At 29.9% G+C, this 16,223-nt stretch overlaps 1 protein-coding gene across 1 annotated transcript; it reads right to left on the bottom strand.

The window, feature by feature from the left end:
* Positions 1-9,983: 9,983 nt before the first annotated feature.
* Positions 9,984-12,202, bottom strand: LOC105125285 (neurofilament medium polypeptide). Its single transcript, XM_011025663.1, has 5 exons — positions 11,936-12,202; positions 11,609-11,846; positions 11,279-11,484; positions 11,098-11,188; positions 9,984-10,615 (listed from the first exon to the last, which is right to left on the bottom strand). The coding sequence occupies exons 1-5, from the start codon at positions 11,942-11,944 to the stop codon at positions 10,161-10,163; spliced, it is 999 nt and encodes a 332-aa protein (XP_011023965.1). The 5' UTR covers positions 11,945-12,202; the 3' UTR covers positions 9,984-10,160.
* Positions 12,203-16,223: the final 4,021 nt, after the last annotated feature.

The raw sequence follows: 16,223 nt of genomic DNA on the forward strand, positions 1-16,223 counted from the left end.
TTACTGGAGAATTTTAAAATTCATAAAAAGAGAATTTTTTTTATAAGTATTAAACAACAACCACCTCAACAGATAAAATAAATCAAATTTCTAGAATTAAAAAGTTGATTAATTACGCAAGATATATACGAAGCAATTTGAGTATTTTGAAACGCATTAAAAAGAAAGGGGCTCAATAATTGTATCCTTCTTACTAATCACATGTGTGAGTGTATAGGGTTGGGTCCACAGGATTCAATCCGTATGTGTAGTTTCCAGTTACGTACAAAGGGAAGGAAGGCAGTGAACTGTGACGTAGATGTGATAAGCATGAATAAAGACAGTGCAGTTCCTTCCATACGCCCTACTGCACAATTCCACACGAAACTCTGCTACTGTTTAGATAAAGCATATATTCTGTTTCAAATTGTAATTTTATATAAGTAGATATGGAATCTAATTTGTCATAAAATAAAAATAGATATAACAAGCTAAAAAATTAATTAATTAATTAATCTCTACGAATACTAAAAAAAATATACCTTCCCGGAAAAGAAAAAAAGAAAGTGAACTTTAAAAATATACTGCATGCATATGCGGCGTCTACACATAATAACATAAAATCATCGCCACTGCCCATAGGCAGCTAAAAAGAGAGGAAAAAAAGAGTGAAAAAGAGTGGTACAGAGAAATGTAGAAAAACTGCATAAAAATGCGAGCTTAAGCCGATCAGTGGCAGGACCGTTCACCACCCCCACCACCCACCACCCACCAGCACTGATTTTCTTCACTCACTCATAAGTGACTGACCGAAAAATGAGACAGTAGTGTGCAGTCGGCCGAATTTAGTAGGGAATCAGCTGTATCAGGTGATAAATGCGATGTCTACGTCGGGCAGGCTGTGTGAGAGTGCCTGAGCTTGGGGTATTGTTGCCTGGAGTGTTGGTGGCTCGATTAATGGCGGAACTTAAGCAACGAAGATGATTTAACAGCTAGCAAAAATGCTAGCATGCAAACAAAAGCTGGGATTCTCTGAGTAGTTAACCTCAAGCTGTCATGAACCGCTCAGGTGGTTCCGGTTAATCAGTTGGTTTTTTTTTTCTTATTTCATTTTTAAAAAATAAAATTACTTAAAGTCAGCTCTTTTTTTTTTTTCTATTTTTAGCCATGCGAGTAAAACATTAGCTAGTGATTGGATGATTGGGTTAATCAGGTTTAACTGTATCAGTGGTTTTGTTTGATTCAATCGCATGTTACAAGGTATCTGGGGTTAAGATTTGATTACATAAAATCACATCAATCTAACTTTAAAAAAAAAAAACAAAAAATCCACAATAATCAAATCTGTAATATAAGAGATTTCTTGTGTACACTGTTTATATTTTTTCTAGAATTTTTTATCAAAATTTTATTTCTTTTAATTGTGTCTTTAAATAATCTAAATTAGTTTATAGGCCATGTCACCTTATATCTCAAATTCAAAAAAATTCATATTATAAAAAATTATTTAATATTATTATTAAATCTAACACTGGTCAATCTTTAAATTTTTAACTCATTTCATTGTTTTATTTAAATTTAAAATTAAAGTATAAAAATATTGTACTCTTGTGATTGTCTTGTTTAGTCAAAAAATAATTTAGATGACTGATAAATAATTATTATTAATACATTCTCTTTTCTGTTTATATATTTTAGTTTACATTAATTATTTATTTGAGTTTAAATTAATTCTCTCTAGCTTGTGATTTTTTGAATTATTTTATTTTTTTAATTAGTAGTTATTTTTTAAAGAGATTGTTGCAATTTATGCTCTTTTCTTTTATATTTTTTATTTGTATGATGTATTTTAAAAAAATTATTGAAACAAAAAATTGTTTGTTCTTGATGAGAAAAAATCACCTCTAAACAAATCATCAATTCAAAAGAAAAACAGGTGTTAAGTATTTCCATAATTATCTGAATAATATTGATATTCTTTTATGGTTGATCAATTTAACTATTTTTAAATTTATTTTATGAAATATAAATAGCCTTTTCTCATTCCTTAATTAAAAAAAAAAAAAAAAAAACATGATGCATTAAAACGCATTCATGACATTAGTACATCCGTCTAATCATATAGTGATATAGCGGATGTTTTTCACTTAGTTCTTGTGAGTATCTGAATTTTAATAACGGCTGTCTGCTCATCATATCAATTTTGATAATGAGAAATGCTAAGAACACTCGCAAGCATTGTTCCTTTAAACCAAGCTAATTGGTAACTATACCACCAAAATCGAAGAAAAAGATTGAATTAATTAATTAATTAATTAAATAAAATGAAATAAATTACTACAATGTTAAATTAAAATACGATTGTTGCCATTGTGTGTATACGTTCCTGGTCGGGATTATTGTAATGGAGGAATATGATGGAGTTAAAAAACTTGCATCATTAACAAGCTATAAAAAAATGTATTGCGACCATCTTATGTTCCTTTATCTCATATTCATTAAATCATAATCATTAAATTTAAATTGAATTGACATTAATTAGTGTATGATAAAAATTACAATAACTTAATTTATTATTATTTTATTTCTCTTGTCTAGCTAATCTAAATTAGTAAATCTAAACTTAAGGATAAGATCTCAGTCATTACTAATAATGCTCCTTTAAAACCATAAGCGAATTCAAATCCAATAAAATTATTTCAAAAATTTAAAATCATACATATGTTACAAAAATAAAAATTGCAATAAACTATTATGCTTATGACTTATATTTCTAAGAGAGGAATAAGCAGAATGAATTATTTTCTTAGATTTTTTTTTATATAAAAATATCGAAATCATGAAAAAATACTAAAACATAATTAATTTAATTTTTTTCAAGATAAGAACATGAAAAAACAAAAGCTAATGCACTCTGAAGACTTTAGAAAAAAGGACAAGTGAACTAGGTCACCAAGTTTATCTATCTTGCAAGGGACTTTTCATTGTTCACCAAGTGTTTGTTCTCTGTAAATAGATAGAAGGTTTGGCCTCTGGTATTGATCCAGGATCACCTAGGAACGAGGGTTGAGAAGTTTTCTTTCTATTTTCTTTGTTTTTCTGTTTTCTTAGTTATTTATTTGCTTTCACATGCTTCTGCGTTATTGCTCAACTTTAAAATAAACTCAGGGCTGGCATCGGGACTGCTTGTAATGTTATGTCAATATTCAAACGCACTTCTCGATTTAATTTGTATTTTGTACTATGAAATGGAGTGCAAATCTCTAAATTAATTCCTATCAGTACTTTTTAATGTAAACAATTTCATAATTAAGTTAAATTCACGAACTTCGGTGCAAACCTAACTTGAGGCATGTGAATGAGGTGGATTGCTTGTAGTCGCAAAAGGAGCAAATTATATGAAAATCCTTGATTATTCAATTGAAAAGAAAAGCAATTGCAGCACAGTTTGTTTTTATCAGAATATTATTAGTAGTACAGTACTTTGAAGACATTTTACAACGTTTCCGAGATTCCACCTAAGTTTTCTGTTCGTAATTAATTAATTTTGATTTTATTAATGTAGTACCTTACTCTTTGGAAACCGAAATTTAGGTGCCCTAGAACAATAAGTTGAAACCCGTCAACGAGTTTCTTAATGAAAATAATTGACCAAGTCGGCTAAACATCCATGCATATCGGAATTCTCCTCTGACGACTGCGGTGTCCATGCATGGAACAATAATAAAGCTGTCACTAGGGAATTTTGACCGAGAAAAGGAAAAAAGTCTAGCAACTCCAATTTGGCTTTGCAAGAATAACATTGAATCGATTGTCGATCAATGAAAAAGCTGATAAATTATTTTAATGTCAAAATAAAAGCGATTTTTAAAGTAAATTTCATCCACAATAAAAGATACTGCTAATTTCTTTTTTAATATCATAATAAAAGAGGTTTTGTTTCCTTGAAAGCTCGAGTAAGACCTGACTTCTTCGAGACGTATTTTTTTTGGAACCTGCAAGCTCAATTCCAAGGAGTGAAAGGAGGAGGATATTCATGAGAAGAGTTCTTTTAAACTCGAAGAATAGGGCAAGAAAAAAGACATGGAAAACGACGAGGAGATAATCAACATGTTATTTCGTGTTGACACAAATAAAGGAATGAAAAGATCGAGACCATATTTCTAGATTAATTTTTCTTGTGTTGAAGGTTAGTTGTTCCTGTCACTGTCTATACGGGGAATATAGTGAGTAAATGTAAAGAAGCGTGGACAAGGACAATATTGCTCAAGTGACTAATCCACTGCACCTACTCCTCCAACATCCGGTTCGACATATCTATAACCGACATAACTAAAAGAATTCAAAGCTAAGTAGAAAATGTAATTAAATCTAAAATCAATTCGGAAAATAATTAATTAAAAAAAATTGGGGTCTAATTTAAAGGTTTTTTTGTAACACGACCGGTTATAATCAGCCATCTCCTATAAAAATGATCCGATAAAATCTAATAATTATGCAACGGTCGAGCATAAATTTATAATTATTTTGTGAAGGCTATGTATTCAACACATTAGAGCTTTTTTCGAGAGGTTTTCCTTACCTATCTAGTCCTAATTAAACACATAGGCAGCATGTCCCATGCCAGCAATCTAGTGGTTATACGGATAAATCCATATTGTGGTCCCTTGAGTTTCAAAAATGATTAAAACAACCCATGTGCTTTTGTTTTGGGTGTGATAAATCACACTTTCAATATCGATTGTGTTTGCATGGATCTAACTGGATGAAGGGACCGTGTGTGACCACCAATTGGACAGTATGAGGTTTGATATGCCTAGAGTTGAAGATCATGAGCTTATTTAATCAATTTATGTTTGATTAAAAAAATAACAATTTATGCAGAGTATAATTGTGGGTAGATTTCCCTTAATCTAGGTATTGAATAAGTCAGAGTATAATTGTCCAATTCCCAGGTTCGAAAACTTAATATAACATAGAATTAATTAAAAAATAGAATATGTAAGGAATCAAGACACTTTAGCAATTCTTTTAAATAGAAGAATGGGGCATGAATTTGCAAAACATGATTGAGGATTCTAATAAGCAAGATAAAAAGAAAAAATACACTGTGAAGCTGAGCATTACGGAGGAAATGCCAAAAATAAAACTTAGCTTTATTGGAGCTAGTCCCAAACTAGAAAAAAAAAAATACTAGGATTCGGTTATATAATTACCAAAACCAATGGAATGAAGAATGTCTAGCTGCCCAATTTTTTTATATCCTAGGAGAGAAAGATGCTTAAGATCAATCTCTCTTTTGTTCGCAAAAGCTTCCTCCGGGAATTTTGAACCCACCCGTAGATATAAAACAGCAAAACTTTAGCTGGAATGATGACTTGGCATGTGATGGGCGAATCTCATGCAGTCACAGAGGCAGTCATAAGAACTTTTGGAAAGGGGATTTGGCTAGCTAGAGGTCGTCCTATAATCTAATATGGAGGGAGCCATGATTGAGTTGTATAAACAGTGTACGCACAACTCTCGACATGCTACTTTGAACATACAGTAGCCCTAAAGTAGCAATGCATGTGCTGGTATCCTCGGCAAGTATGGTTGTTAAGAATCAATCTAATATCATTGAGACGCATATGAACCAACAATTATAACCTAAAAACCCACTCTCACCGTCAAACATGTCGGGACCGTCCAGGAGTTGATATTCTACGTTGTCATTATACTTTAATTTTTTATATCAATCGCTTCCTTCTGCGAAAATCATGATCATACGCTGACAAGAGATCAAATTGGATTCCATTGCCCACTCACAGGTCACAAGGTTCTGTAGGTAATGATTATTTTAGAAAGAAAAGAAGAATGATTGACTGTAGTTTCAGAAATTTTAATTATAGAAAAAAAGTTCTGAAATTTAAGCTTGAGATTCCTGTACAGTACTTGATTCATACAGCACAATTTCTCTTCATGTGGGTTTCTGTATGATGCAACATTCCAACGCAACAATGAATTATTGACTTCTAATTAACGCAAGGTAGAACAGTTCATGGAATAGTTTCCTGGATTCATTACCCAATTCGTAATTATATTTGAGTACTATTTATGTTTGGGTTGTATTTTTCAAGGAATAACAAAGTTATTTAGGTGATGCTAGAGGTCATACGGCAAACAGAGCTAGAGGTCATACGGCAAACAGTATCCTAGTTACAATGAATTATTGAATCAAAATTATTAGTTAATTAGGGTTGAGAATTTCATGAAGTTCGTGGTCTTCTAAAAGCGGGCTTTCCAAGATCAAGGTGAAAAGTTCTTTGGGTAAAACTAAATGCAATTGGAAATTTAAATCATGCAAAAACTTTTTATCAAATTTGATTTGCTTCATCCCATGATAAAGGGAAAGGATAAGGTGGTGGAAACGGGTAATTTTTATTAGGGTTTTGTTTTTTGGAGGAAACAATATTTTCTTTTATTTAATTTTCAAGAGTATATATATAAATTATAATTTAGTGTATTCATTTGTAATTTTTAACAAATCTCTATAAATCTCCACCATCTAATCTTACCATCCATTTCTACTTAACGTACAAATTAGGTTAGAATGATCATGCGTGACAATTAATAAAAGTTTGATATCTATCACACCAAATGGCCAAACCAAAAGGATTAGAGTAATATTTCTACAACGTCAAATTTATTTTTTTAGTTTAAATATTTTTAATTTTTCAATAAATAAGAATAAAGTGTGTTGCAATTTAGTCATTGTAGTACAAGATATAACTGGATATTGAGGACTAGGACAATGTTTCTTCTCAAAAAAACAATAATAGAAGGCAATGTTAAGGGGATGCTAAAAAAATAAAGTAATACTTCGATTTTTTAAAAGAAAATAGTGTTAGAAAAAGAAAAACATATGTGATATTTTCTTCATCCAAAATAAAATTTTCTAAATTTATAATGATTTTGAAAAACACATTTTTGAGTTTCTTTACAGTTTTTCTTTATAAGTTTTTCTCTATTTTGTTAAATAAAGAATTCTAAAATGATGAAAAATAATGTTTTATTATACATAAGAACGTTTTAGCAATATAAAATATTAAAATTATTAATTTTATTCTTACATTTATATATTTAGTTAATGTCATGGATTTATTGTTTTATTATAAATCTAATATAAATATCTCTTTTTTGGCTAACAAGTATAATTGTTTCATGATAATTTTTTATTTTGAATGAACTAAAGTTAATATTTTATAATTAAATTATCACAAATTCAAAATACTAAGATGAATATTATAAATTATGATTGTGATTGAAAAAATAACAATCTATTTAGAGATAATAACCCGGCTCATTTCACCCTTAATGTTATTCGTAAAAGATAAGAGAGATGCAGTTGCATCAACCCCACATGATCAACCATTCAATAATTTAGACCCTACTCAATCATACCTTTTATTTTATTATATATAAAAAAATTTATTTAATGTGACTCACATTTAAAAAAAATAACATCCAATATAAACAATTCATACCCAATTCATCTTTTTCTTGAGGGTATGTTTTGTATTATTATATAAAGTATTTTTTAATTAGATATATATTAAAATTATATTTTAATTTTTAATATTAATATATTAAAATGATCTAGAAAAAAATTTAAAAATTACATTATAACACAAAAAAATACAGTAATTGCTTATAAAAATATTTTTTATTTGAAAATATATTAGAATAATATTTTTTATTAAAAAAAATATTTTTAACTTTATCACATCAAAATGATTTAGCAATGTAAAATAAAAATGTAATTTGTTTAAAAAGTAATTTAAAAATACAAAAACAGAAGCTTTCAAAGCTTATCCCAAGGTATGAAAAAATAATTTTAAAGGCTCAAATAGACACATAATTAATGTTCATGAAAAAGAAAATTCTGATTTCTTTCCATAATCTCATCACTCTTGGCAGTACAATTTGTCCCTTTTACCTTTCATATAAAGATACCATATATTTCAAAAGCAACGCGAAAGTGCAATCCAAATAAAGAGACTCGGCCACTTGTAACTTAAAAATGGATCCAAACAAAGTGTGATCCTAATCTTCTTCTTTCCTTCCATTAATTTCTTCTTTGTTTTAATGATTTTTAGGTGCCAAATGCAACCACCAACACAAGTGCTGCTGAAGGAAACAAAATCTGGGTCCATATCCCCAGTCATCTCCCAAAACTCTCCCACCACACATTTCCATCCACTCGTTTAAACCGCAGCAAAGAACACCTACCTCTAAATTAATTTAACGTTCTCCTATAATAAAAAGTAGCTATATAGTAATAAAGAACATTAAGGCACAACCACAGGATTTCAAAACCATATATGCTATGTAGTTTTGGTTTATAGTTAGATTTGTCATCCGCACTGCGCTACAGATTGGTCAAAGATTTTTTAGCACATAAAAAAACTTAGACAATGACAATATTTATAAAAAAAATAAAAAAAAATTATATTTAAGTCATTAGTTCAACTAGATCTAATAAGACTGATTAGTTTAATAATTTGATTTAAACCACGAGAGCAATGATCACAGACTAATTATAAAAACAAAATTTTAATAGCAATTAATTAAAACAAATGAACAACCGATATTATACTTTAAAGGAAAAAAAAAATCTTTGGTAAACTACTATCACTTCATTATAGATATCGTTCATCACAAAAAAAACTTGCTGAAACGGTTTAAATCCGACCATAAATTTTTAAACAATAACTTAAGAATAAGTCACATGGATTGCTGGAGTAAAGTCTTGGAAAAGCAAACTGAACAAAACAAAATGAAGTGCACATTTATTTATTTCAATTCTATTTAATTCAAGAATAACATTTATTTTAAAAAATAAATTTCACAAAGAATACTAAATAAAAAAACTTGAGGTGACCTAATTAAATTAAAAAAATGATAAAGCCAAGGTCATAGAAAGTATGAAAAAAATAAAAACAAAGCGTAATTTCAAATTAAATAAATATTAAAAGATAAAAAAATATTAACAAAAAAGATTAAAAATAAAAAAACTACCATGATTCTAGACAAACCTCATGAAGTTAGGCTAATTTTCAAAATTTGCAATACATGACATTTTAAACAGGGTTTAATCAAGATTAAATTCAAACCAATTAATTATTCAAAAAATAAATCACGTAAAAAATACTGCTTTTAAAAATTTTACAAAGAAAAAAACAATAAAAAAATCAGAATGAAATCTATCAAAAGAAAATTTCAACAGAGGGTGGAATACAATAAAAAATACAACTCTAAAAATTATTTCAGACTACAAAAAGTAGCATAAAAAATAAAGATTAAATTTAATAAAGAAATAAAAATTAAATAGGGATGAAATTAAAAGAAAAATATAATTCAATGAATTATTTAAAAAAATATAACAAAAAAGGGACTAAATATAAAAATTAAATAGGGATGAAATTGAAAGAAAAATATAATTCAATGAATTATTTAAAAAAATATAACAAAAAACAGGGACTAAATATAAAAAAATAAAAATTTAGAGGCTGACTTGAAAAATTAGATAATCTACCTAAACACTTAAACAAAGCCGAAGCCATCCTGAATTAGCCTTTTTTAACTACTAGAATTAGCGTGACCTTTTTTATGCATTAACCGATTAATTACAAAATAAAATGATTCAAATCCCCTTTAGCCAAGAGCTGAATTATTTTACACCAAGTTATTTTTTTATTCTAAAAATAAAAAATTTATTTTATTTTGTATATTTAAATTGAAAATACAAAATTAACTCAAAAAGAAATTATCTTACCTGCCCCAGTCAATTTTAAAGCACCAAAATTATCCCATTACAGAGACTATTTTACCTTTTAAAACCAAGAAGAAAACACTATTCCCATCCACAGTCAATTGCGTGCGTCTAGATAAACAATGTTTTCTCCTTTCTCTTTTAGTTTTATTTATTTATTTAATACGAAAATATTAAGAAGAGGAAAAACTACAAGCCTCACAAAAACTCTACAGCTTCTCTGCAGATTATAAATTTATCAAGGAGCACAAAGGAGGGTGCACATTTAGGCAGGATTTTATATATATAAATATATATATAGGCAGAGCATGTTCATCACCCATTTTAATTTTCCTCATGCCATCCTGCCCCTCATTTTCATAGTTTTTTACATCACAGAACATGCATTGGGGTTCTCGTCACTGAAGATCTGAGGATGTGCATAGTACTCATATCTTGGTGGGTAATAATAATAATTATAAAAATCCATTTTCCTGAGCTCCACCACCGTGGTCTCTTCTGTAGTTTCTTCGGCTGCTGTTGCTGCTTTAGCTTCTGCTTTGGCCTCACTGTCACCACCACCACCTTCTTTCTTGTCCTTGTTCTCTCCTTGCTCACCAGCACCAACATCACCACCTTTGTTTTGTTTGTCACCTTCTTCACCTTTTTTCTCTTCCTTGGATTCTTTTCCTTTCTCTTCTTCTTTCTTCTCGGGCTCTTGTTTTACAATCACTGCGTGCTTGCCAGTTCTCTTGTACACGTATTCAACTAGTTTCTGAGGTTCAAACACTCCCTTCACTGTCACCTCTGAGCTCTTAAGATCTGGTTCAGCTGATTCCACACCTATTAATATTATACCAAATTTAATTCCAGAAATTAGTGTTGGCTAGCCCCACATAGAAATGTAAAATTTCAAGAATTCTAATTTGGGGCTGCTAGGATTTGAATATTTTGATGCAAGGGGAACTGAATTGACTTCGATTGGGACCAAGTTCCATGGAATATAACAAGTTCAAATATATAATAACTAGAAAGAATGTGTTCATTTTAAAGCACTGATAAAGAAATGAAATCTTTCTTTAAAAGATTCAAAAGCTGCCAAAAGAGCATGGGAGAGCCTTTGTTTTTTCTTTTTGGTGATGGAGAAATTATCTTAGATAAAAAAAAAAAGGGAAAAACTGTGAGCAACCAATAAATCTTACTAACAAAAGTTGAAGTGAACGAAACCACAATCGCATGAACCAAAAAAATGGTGCAAAGGGACCCAAGTAGACGAAAAAGAGGCACTTTTTAATTAATTGAAAGAAAACAAAAAATAGTCATGCCTTTCATTCTTAGTATCCGTTTCTTGATTTCCATCGCACAAGCTTCACAATGCATGGATACCCTTAGCACCACCACTCTGATCACTGGAGGCTGCACTTAATCAAGAAAAATAATTAAATACCGAAATTGCAAAGAAAAACAAATCCAAAGAGCTACTAAAATAAGAGTATTGGTAAATACCTCTTCTTTCTTCTCTTCAACTTTAGGCTTCTCCTTCTCCTCGGCCTTCTTCTCCTCCTCCGACGGAGGTTTTGGGATCGGAGAGATAAGCACCACTTGCCTATGGCTTTTCCTTTGAATTCTTTCAAGAACTTTCAATGGATCCGCTTTCTCTCCTTTCACAACCACCTTACTAGCCTTACAGTCAGTAGTTACATCCTCAACTCCTGAAATTAATTACTCGTCCACAAAAACACAAAAAAGAGTAAAAAGAAGGAAAAGAATAACCGCACATTAATTACAAATGGGGTTACTAGTTAAGAGCGAAAGCCATTAATTAAAGACACTGACCTTCGAAGCCCTTAAGGCACCTACGGACCTTACGGGCACAGCCCTCACAATGCATGTAGACCTTAAGTACAATTTCTTGAGGTGGAGGTGATTGATCTTTCGTTTCCTCTGGTTTTTTCTCATCTTTTTTCTCTTCAGCCGCTGGTTTTTCTGCTGGCGTCTCTTCTTTCTCCTCCTTCTCTACTTTCTTCGGTTCCTCTGGTTTTTTCACCTCTTCTGCTGCCGGTTTCTTCTCTTCCTAATTAAAAATAATAATAATAATAATCAAGAAGCATGAAAAGCAAACTAAAACTTTAAGAAAGACTCATTCTTGTAAGGCTTCAAGACCTCCCCCATTATCAGCTTAGGTTTTTGTGCTGCAAGAACACGAGTAGACTTGTCAGAGTGATAGATAGGGAGAGATAAGCTTTGAAGTGCTTGTGTTTCAAGGCTTCAGTTTGGCTTGTTTTCTTTTCCCTTTGCTGAGAAAAAGAGAGGAAAAAACATACTGCTGCTTCGAGTTTTGTTTCTATGTGAATAGTGGTGTGAGATTTTTGAGGACCCTCAGATCTGATGAGAAGGGAAGGAAGCAGCTATTTTATTTACAAGGGCAGGCAGGCAGGCAGGAAATCTAAATTCTTATTTAATCATCATCATCGTCATCAACAACAACATGACGTGGCTTTTAATACGAGGGCACGTGCAGTAGAGGAGGGGCATGGTGGAGACAAATGGTTCCCGGAGGTTACATGCTCTTTGGAGTTTTCCTTTTTCCCCAGTTTTAGTTTATTTTTGCAAACTAAATCATTACTGGACTCATTTGTTTTTTTTTTTTTTAACTTTTGCTGTGCGGTAACTTTTGCCTGTGCTCATCTCTCGGTGGTCCTATTATAGTTTTGAACGTATGTGATTTCCACCATCTGATCACCATTTTTCAGAAACTGATAAAGACGATGTGCTCGGCTAATTAGTTCTTGGAATTAGGCTATATCTATCAGCCAAGGAAACCACCACCGGCGGGCTTGAAAATAAGACCATGCGGGGTATTGTTACTCTTGGAGAGAGCCACGGCTATAACTCGAATTAGATTTGAAAAATATGTGTTGCTTATCTTGACAGACCGAGAAATATAGTTTTAAAATTCAGTACGACTTGATTGAATAATCCCAGATCCAATTAACTTGAAATTAAAATTAAATTAAATTTAAAAAGAATTAACTAGAAATTTGACCTAACAAAACCCGGTCGACTCAAGAAGTAAACAAAGGACCTGTAAGACCCGGGTAAATGTAGATGAAACCCAACTTTTTTTATATATACATATAAGTAACATGCCACCGTTTTAATTATTTGTAATATGAAGACAAAAAACATAAATTATTCAATCTACAAAGCCATATCAATTACCAAAAAAAAAAACAAATAATTAAAATGGCGAGATTGGTGGATGGATGCGTTGGTGGTGCAAAGAGAGTTTATTGAGCGGTTGTTTGAAAGGAGGTCAAATCTTATGGTGATGCTAGCCAAGCAGGGATCTTGGGGATGGAGGATAAAAGAGAAAGAAAACTGGTGTTTTTGTAGCATGGAGCAAAAACAAAAACTATAAAAGAAAGAAGGTGACTACAAGACATATAAAAAGACTTAAATAAGTGGGGGAAAAAAAGAAATCTCACTCTCTCTTTGTGGCTTGGTTCATCAAAACTTTCATCCATGACAGCATAATCACCGTGTGTGATCTGGAGTGGTGTTGGCATGGTGGTTGAAGAAGGAAAAGACATAGAGAGTTGTGGAAACAGAACAATGAATTCATACTTTGCGATAGCGAATCCATCATCGAAATAGAGAAGGGAATGTTGGATTTTTCTTCTTTTTTCTTTCTAACTTTTAATAGTTTAGCCTACCAATTTATTTTTCTATTTGAATGTGTTGTGTAAATCCTAAATAAAAAAAGAATCTTAAATTCTAATAGTCTGTGACTCGTGACATAATCATTATACCCAATCAATCATTAAATTGGGTTTCAAAATTATACTGAAAAATACATATGTTAAAAATATATTATTTATCTAATTAAGATTAAAACAGTTTTAGAGTGAAATTTTGTTTTGTTAATATTAAAATAATAATATGTTAAATTGTAGCAGGAGAAACCAAGCAATTGTTCATGCCTAAGTTGGAAAATAACAAGACTTGAAATTGCCAGACAATTTATTATGGATGAGCACAATAATTTTTTTTGTTTATCCTTCTCCACAAAAACCAAAAACCTGGCTAGTAGGGATAGAATTGTTTTTTTCAAATGATCCTTTAAGCATTACAAGACAGGTTAGGGACAAATTGGTTAGTATACTTTTTTTTTTCACATTTCAATTACTTTGTTTCCTTTAAAAACTATATATATATATATATTTGGCTGGGAAGCTTTTTCAACTTATTATTATTATTATTTTCACAGTAAAACTACGGTTATACTCTTTAGAGGAGATAACCATTTAACTTGTGCTGGGGTTTTGTTGGTATTTAAAATTTTTTTAAACAGTAAAGTTATGATATAAACTTTAAAATCAAAAATATTATATGCATGGTTTCAAAGGTATTTGTTTATTATTTATGGTTTTTTTTGTTTTGTTTTTTCAGTTGACTCATGCATTTTTAGTCATTTTAAAAGATTAAACATTATTAAAATAATTGTTGACTCATGATGGTTCTTGCTCTATTCAGGAGGGGCGTGCAAGACCATGTAGTTATCAATTTCCACCATCTAGATGGTGTTAGGAGCAGCGCAGTGTCCTCTTTCTAAAAATGTGATGCATGCTTGTGGCAGAGACGCAGGTGACCTCTATTAAATCTTTTTTCTCCCTCTCTTTCTTTCATCTCTCATAGCCTATAAATTTGCAATAGCCTATCCAAAAACAATAATCATGTCCTCCGGTTTATATTTCTAGCAATTTTGGTCATTATTTTTTTTCTGTTAATATTTGTTTTGCTTTTAATATGTTTTGAATTTTAAATTTTTTTAATTTTATTGCTTAAAATTTTATGTAATTTTATTTTTATATCTAATTTAGTTATCATTCTTCTGATTTTTTTTATATTTTATTATTTTATTGATTTATTAGTTTTTTAATTTCATTTATGATCATTTGATTGCATCCATTTTATTGCATTTCATGGTTGACTCAAGTTTTTTTTTAATTTTTTTTATATAATTGATTTTTTTTTTTTGCAATCTCATCCTTTAATAGTAAATTATTAACCTATATTATGATTTTTTTGCTCTTATTTTTGTAGTAATTATCATGAGCGTAAATTAGTCAATTTAACCCATGTTATTATGTTTTTTTATAGTGATTTTTATTTTATTTAGCTTAAGTCCTTTTTTGTTAGGTTTTTATTTTGAAAATGTAATTATTTCTATCTCAATTTTATATCATGAATGGTGGGTTAGTCTTTATTCAGTATCAATACAGTGTGAGGTTAAGTAAAAAAATAAATGTTCAATTTGTATTGAGCAATGATATTTTCAATTTGCATGATAAGGAGAGCATTATTATTTTGATTTTTTTTTTATGTTTTATTGTTTTCTTGATTTATTAGTTTTTTAATTTCATTTATGATCATTTGATTGCATTTCATGGTTGGTTCAAGTCTTTTTTCTTAATTTTTTTATACAATTAATTTTTTCTTTTGCAATCTCATCCTTTGATAGTAAATTATTGACCTTTAAATATTATGATTTTTTTACTCTTATTTTTATGGTAATTATCACGAGTACAAATTAGTCAAGTTAACTTATGTTATTATGTTTTTTTTTTGTAGTGATTTTTATTTTATGTAGCTTCGGTTTTTTTTTTGTTAGGTTTTTATTTTGAAAGTCTAATTATTTTTATCTTGATCTTATCTTATGGATAATAGGTTAGTCAAGCTAACTTAAGCTCACTTAGTTAAAAAATTTTATGCAAAATTATCCCAAGTAAGGATTTATCTTAAGTTTTTTTCAATATTTTTTATTAAACTTTGATTTTTTACTTCGTTTTTCTTTTGAGAGTTAATTTTTTTATTTTGACTTTATATTGCTGATGGTTGGTTGAATCAAATTAATCTGGGACAACATGAGTTTTTTCTTTAAATGCTATTTAATTTTTTTAGTTATTTAATATTAAATTATTAGATTTTTGAGTTTTATAATTTTTTTATTTACATGTGACATATCATATATTAAATTATTTATTAATTAATTTATCCTAGATTAATTTAAGTTATCATTATCTATACATTTCTTTTATGTTCAATTTTTTTTAACCCGACTAAAGCCTAACGAATTACGGTATCTAGTTTATTATCTAAAGGCTCTCCTCGTAGTCATAGGAATGGAGGCTTCCACTCCCCTTGTTATTTGAAAGAACAAGCAGTCATAAATTACTGCATTTTTATATTCCTTGAAACTAAAAGCTGCCCCATGGTTGCATGAGGCCCACTGTATATACCGCCAACAGGTACAGCAAAACACTTTTGCAGCTTGCAGTTACCTCCATGAAATTAATTAAATATTCTGCAGCATTTTAATTACCTGGATGACTAGACTGCAGTAATACTCCCGCATGTTTATTTTTATATTTTAAAATATTTGTAAAAA

The sequence above is a fragment of the Populus euphratica genome, unplaced genomic scaffold (genome assembly GCF_000495115.2).
Source record: "Populus euphratica unplaced genomic scaffold, PopEup_1.0 scaffold22.1, whole genome shotgun sequence".
Taxonomy (NCBI): Eukaryota; Viridiplantae; Streptophyta; class Magnoliopsida; order Malpighiales; family Salicaceae; genus Populus; species Populus euphratica.